At 42.8% G+C, this 6,000-nt stretch overlaps 1 protein-coding gene across 3 annotated transcripts in view; it reads left to right on the forward strand.

Moving 5' to 3' along the window:
• Positions 1-6,000, forward strand: part of LOC308391940 (copine-8-like) — an 87,936-nt gene that overhangs the window by 22,054 nt on the left and 59,882 nt on the right. For all 3 annotated transcript variants that reach the window (XM_080874747.1, XM_080874749.1, XM_080874748.1), the window contains exon 4: positions 447-550. In XM_080874747.1, the coding sequence (XP_080730873.1) occupies positions 447-550 (104 nt within the window). The remainder of the gene's footprint in view (positions 1-446; positions 551-6,000) is intronic.

Below are 6,000 nucleotides of genomic sequence, written 5' to 3' on the forward strand. Positions count from 1 at the left end.
TAAAATTGTCTTTGCTACTATAAGATGAGACTATAAATATGAGTAAGGTTATGTTGCTGTGCTCCATCATTGCATGGAGATATTCCCGTGACAGTTAAGGAGAAAGGCACAGTTTCGGGAAACACTAATATGATTCCATTCACAAAACGTCTTCTTATCCCAAGTCAAATAGCACACACAATATCTCATGTGACCAAGTTAGAGTTCCTGGTGAATAAATGAATGAACAAGAAAGCAGTTTTTAAAGGAGTGGCACATGTTGTGTATGTGCTGAAGGGGAAATTTAAATATTACTATAATTAGCCTAGTTTCATGAAAAAGTGTCTGACATGAAGCTGGTGTGCTTATATGCTGTATGATTCAGATTGTCAGTTGTCAATGTCAGTGTGTCCCGCCCCCTTATTGCTCCCAGTAATAAAATATCACCTCTGTCATTTCCCTTCTAGTTTGGTAGGACAGAAGTCATCGACAACACCCTCAACCCCGACTTTGTCCGCAAGTTCATCCTTGACTATTTCTTCGAGGAGAGACAGAATCTACGCTTTGACCTGTAAGTTAACAGCTGACTTATCCGTGCTAATGTGTGCGCGCGTGTGTTTGTTATTGTGTACTAGCGTGTGTTGCGCAGACACGGGTGCTGCTCTGTGTGAGGCGAAGTTGAGTTAGGACTGAAATATTCATGGCTTGCGCTGAGGGAGATGTACGTCTTCTCTCTTCTAAATAAAAGACAAGTTTTCGTGCCACTTTTTCACCAGCGTTTTCATTTTGAACTCATCCCATTTGTTCATTGCTTTGTGACAAAATAGGGCCAGATGGCCACGGTGAATCACACATTTTTTGATGTCTATGATTCGCTTGTTGTTGGTTATTTCATCTTGGGTTCTACTAAAAAGACAAGTTTGTCATAGAGATATTTTAAGAGCGTCAACATACCACATCTGCCTTTTTTTTTTTAAGCCCCAGCCTTATTTTTCTAAATGTGAAGTTCTGTGTGGTGTGCATAAAAGCCCTTATGAGAGTAACAAATGACCTCCTTTTAACAGCAGATGCAGAAGATTGCTCGGCCCTAATCCTTTTAGACCTAAGTGCATCGTTTGACACAGTTGATCATACAATTTTAATTGACTGCCTTAAGCACTGGGCGGGTATCTCTGGGTCAGTGCAGAGTTTCTTGCCGCTCACATAGAAGTTGTTATGCTAAAGGAGCTGATTTTTCCATCTGCCACATCAGAAAACAACCGACACCTTCCCTCAAGACCCCCTCCTGTTCTTTCCCCCTCCCACCTTTCCTGCATGTAATTTTGCACTCTTTGCAGACATAATTTGTACGCTCATTAAAATTCAGAATATTTCCTGGTGTGTGAGTTTGTGTCACAACAGGCAACACACAAATTTGACGAATACATTAATATTTTTTTAGTCCAGAGTTTTGATCTAAAAACATCGGCTCACTTTATGGCAACACTTTGAGGCCATGCTGTAGTTTTGACTCGCTGACTTTAGAGATCACACTAAACCTTCTACAAATCTTTTATAAATACATACTCCTGGGTTGGCTGTAGCTCAGGAGGTAGAGCAGGTCACCTACCGGTACTGATCGGGAGGTTGGAGGTTTGAGCCCAAGCTCCTCCAGTCTGCATGCCAAGTATCCTTGGGCAAGATACTAACCCCAAGTTGCTCTCCGTATGAATGTGTGTGAGTGTAGTTAGAAAGCACTCAGTATAGAGGTAGTGCTTGTGATAATGGGTGTGACTGGGTGAATGTGGTGTGTTGTATAGAGCGCTTTGAGTAGTCCGTTTTGAGAGTAGAAAAGCGCTATATAAGAATCAGTCCATTTACCATTTACAATATGTAATAATAAATTACCAGTGGGAAAAAGCTGACCTCAGAGGAGTGAGTTGTGGTGGTGGTGGACTGATCTGCATTGGCACACTGCATTGGTGCGGGTGGACCACAATAAACCATTTAATAAGTTTAATCCAAAGGCTGTGCTTGTGCGCATGTGACTGACTATGAGTAGGCATTGCTAGTCTGTTGGTAGAAAAGAAGCTGATGAATAACTGTGATTGCGAAGCATGAATCACATGGCTAAAGCAGATCATCTCTTTAAAGATTAAAAATTGTGAAACTAAATATAAAAAACCCCAAACATTTAAATCATCGCATTTATCCCTGCTGAGGCTGTGTTTTCACTGAGAGCCTTGTGTCAGGTTTGTTTCTTTGTACCAGGCTGAGTTTCATCAAACTACTACGGCCACAGAAAGAAGCCGATACGATGTGGCTCTGGATCATTTTTCTTTAACGTTGTGCTGGCTGGGTATTGGCTCTAGTGGAGATCTGCACTTTCAGTGCCCCTCTTTCATCTGACTCCCTGTCAGCAAGATTAGAGAAAACCACCAAGCTAAATTTAACAAAACTTGACGGAGAGGTCGAGTGTAGGCAGAGGACAAAGCCATTAAATCAGGGTGTCGAATCATTTCATTTTGTCAACCGCACACAGCTCGATTGGCTCTCTAGTGGGCTGACCAGTAAAACCGCTGCAGAATGACCGATTGAAAACACCTCTGAAGTTTTGCCTTTGTTTTAGTGCAAAGAATTAAAAGTACATGTTGAAAAATTTGCATTTAATGAAGTTTAAAAAAAGTACCCAGATGAACAGCCTAAGATGTTTCTAGAAAAAAGAGAGCTCAGTCCTTTTTTTCTCAGTCAGTCTTTTCACTTCTCCATTTCTATTGCTGTAAGTCAAAAACAGACATTTACACATCTCGGCTTAGCCACTTTACTTAAATGCGGTTTTATCTTTGTCAGTACGAGGCTGTAAAACTGATGGTTCGGACTCAGACTACCACTCTCCGAATACGAGGAGGGCCAGATTTGATCTGGTTCTGGTCCCTTTTTCTTTCACTTAATTGTGCTCTCTTTATATTTATGCATTTTTAAATGCACGTGGCTTTTTAAAAATGGTGTGGTACCACAGTATCTGGTAGAAAATACACAAAACAACACAAGGAAAATATAAAATATAGCTAGTACGTATGTCCCTCAAACAAATTTAATCAGTAGCTCAATGAACAAAAGAACAGTTTCCAAAATTTTCACAAGGCTGAGTTTTATTGAACACTTGTTTTACGTAAAGTTATTTCAGCTTAGTAAAATAGCTGGTGGACAATTGGCAGTTAGGCTTATTTGCATTATTGGCTATGAAGCCTGTGCAACAGTGTGAAAGTTGTCCTAGTTGGTTCATGAGGCATATTGACACTGACAGATTTTCTTATGAATTAGGAATCTGACAAAATCAAGCTGCTTATTATAGCTAATGGTATAACATGTACATGCTCTGTTATCCACACACATACTGTACATACATGCTGTATGCATCTCCAGCCGTGGTGTATGAAAATGAACAGAGAAATGGCATTAATAGACAAACTATCAAAGCAAGACTGCAGTGCATTTTTTTCCTATTGTGTTCAAGCCTCACACATCATCATTGTATTTTCCTGTGGTAGCTCATGAAATATGGAATGGCTCTTTTGTTTGTTCACTTGTTGGCCTGTCAGCATGGCCGCATGCTGCTCACAAGCTGTGGGAGGTTATAGTTAAGGTCAAGGAGGGATTCTGGGTGTGAGTTTGTGTGTAGATGCAAAGTGCTTGTGCAGGTAGTGTATTGTACTTTAAGTTGGTTAATGGTTTGTGTCAGACACTCTGGATTGTTTGAATACATTTAGTCATGTAGATATGCACTGTGTGTTCCACTTTGTTTGAGGTGTAAGTATTTATATGTGTGCGTTAGTGTTTTTTTTAAAGGGTACATGTTAAGAATATATGATGGGGCTGGGAGATGTATAGCTCTTTTATTCTTGTTAAAAATATTTACTGCTAAACAAAATTAAAGTAACACTTTGTAAAGACATCAGATCACAAAGGAAAGAAATATTATGCTGGATAGCTATACTGACATAGAGTGGGTAACAGTTTGGTAGAAATGAAAATGATCAGCCTACCGGCGGCTAAATTCAAAAACACCAAAAAATAAAAATGAAAAATGATGGACTAAAGCATAATGTCTCAGATATGTTCTATTGGATTTAAGTCAGGCAAGTGTGGGGGACAGTCAATGGTATCAGTTCCTTCATCCTCCAGGAACTGCCTGCATACTCTAGACCATAGGTGTCAAACTCTGGCTAATTACATTTGGCCCGCGAAGCCATACCAAATTTGCAAAACTTGTTTGAGTCCATAAGAAAAGATTCATTCTTATATCTGGAGGAATTTTTTTTTTTCAATAAATATTAATGTAAGCCCGCGACTTTGTTCCAGTTTTGAATTTTGGCCCACTGTGTATTTGAGTTTGACACCCCTGCTCTAGACACATGAGGCCAGGCCTTGTTGTGCACCAGGAGGAACCCAGGACCCACTGTACTAGCGTAGGATTTCATCCATGGCAGGCAGTCAGGGTGCCGCTGCCTTGCCTGTAGAGGTCTGTGCATCCCTCCGGAGATATGCCTCCCCTGACCATCACTGAACCACCACCAAACCAATCATGCTGAACGATGTTACAGGCAGTATAATGCTCTCCATGGCTTCTCCAGACCCTTTCACGGCTGTCACGTGTGTTCAGGGTAATATATATATATATATATATATATGGGGTGCAACGATACTCGTATCGATATTGAACCGTTCGATACAGTGCTTTCGGTGCTTTCGGTTCGGTACGCATATGTATCGAACAATACAAAATTTGTAATTTATTTTATCAACTTTCCTTCTGACGATGCCGTCTGTGTTGAGCGCTCAGTGAATCTGCGTTCGACTACTCCGCCTAGGCTGCACTGTCGAGTGCAGATCCACTGAGCGTTCGACACAGACAGCATCATCAGAAGGAAGAGCGCAGGGCAAGCTAGCGAGACAGAAGTTAAGCTCTCCTTGCAATATGGCAAATTGAACCTTTCCCACCCTCATTCAGATCTGGCGTTTGGAATTATTTTGGTTTTCATGTGACGTATGACCCTGAAGGTAAGCGCGTCATGGACTAAAGTAAAACAGTATGTTGGATGTGCCACGCAATGCTCAATTACATGGGTGGGAACTAGTGTGTTAGCGCAGTTAGCTCGTTAACGTGTTGGCCGTCTAGCCCCACGCAGGGGTAGCTCGTTAACGGAGATTTGCCGTGTTGTGGCGTTAACGTCATTTCAACGAGATTAACGCTGACAGCACTAGTGGGAACACAACGAATATGACTGCACATTTACGCCGACATCATCCTAGTGCAAAGACAAGTGGAAGCAGACAAAAACAACAAGCATGCATGCTACAAACTTTACCCGAGTCATTTAGACAGCCGTTAGCACATGATTCTCCTTATGGGGACCTGATATGTTTAATATTGTGGCGAGCTCAGACAATGAGGAGACGGAGGTATCGTTTGGTCTTGCTTCCCGTGAGCTAGCCAGGGAGCACAGCCGTTTATTGACATCTGCAGAAGAACACTGCCGCTAGCTAACTGCTCAGCGCGGCAACAGCACAGCAACAACAACACACAGGGCGCCCTCTGACCCCGGAAGGACACACCGTTGCAGCGAGAAGGCGTCACCCGTCACTATGGCAACATAAACAAAACATAACTGTACAAACAGAACTACGAACAGCCCTGACCCGCTACATAGCCCCCACCTAAGGGGTCAGTCGTCCCCGATGACCCCATTACCCCACACAAAGTCCTGCAAATGTCCAGGTGCCTTCTTTTGGCGCACCGGCCGGTCACGACCGGCGGGGAAAAGTCACTCGGGTCAGAACATGGGGTGCCACCATCATCCCACTTCTGACACCAATGTGGCGAGCTCAGACAACGAGGAGACGGAGGTGTCGTTTGGTCTTGCTTCCCGTGAGCTAGCCAGGGAGCACAGCCGTTTATTGACATCTGCAGAAGAACACTGCCGCTAGCTAACTGCTCAGCACGGCAACCGCACAGCAACAGCAACAACAACACACAGGGCG

The sequence above is a fragment of the Rhamphochromis sp. 'chilingali' genome (assembly GCF_963969265.1).
Source record: "Rhamphochromis sp. 'chilingali' genome assembly, chromosome: 2".
Lineage (NCBI taxonomy): Eukaryota > Metazoa > Chordata > Actinopteri > Cichliformes > Cichlidae > Rhamphochromis > Rhamphochromis sp. 'chilingali'.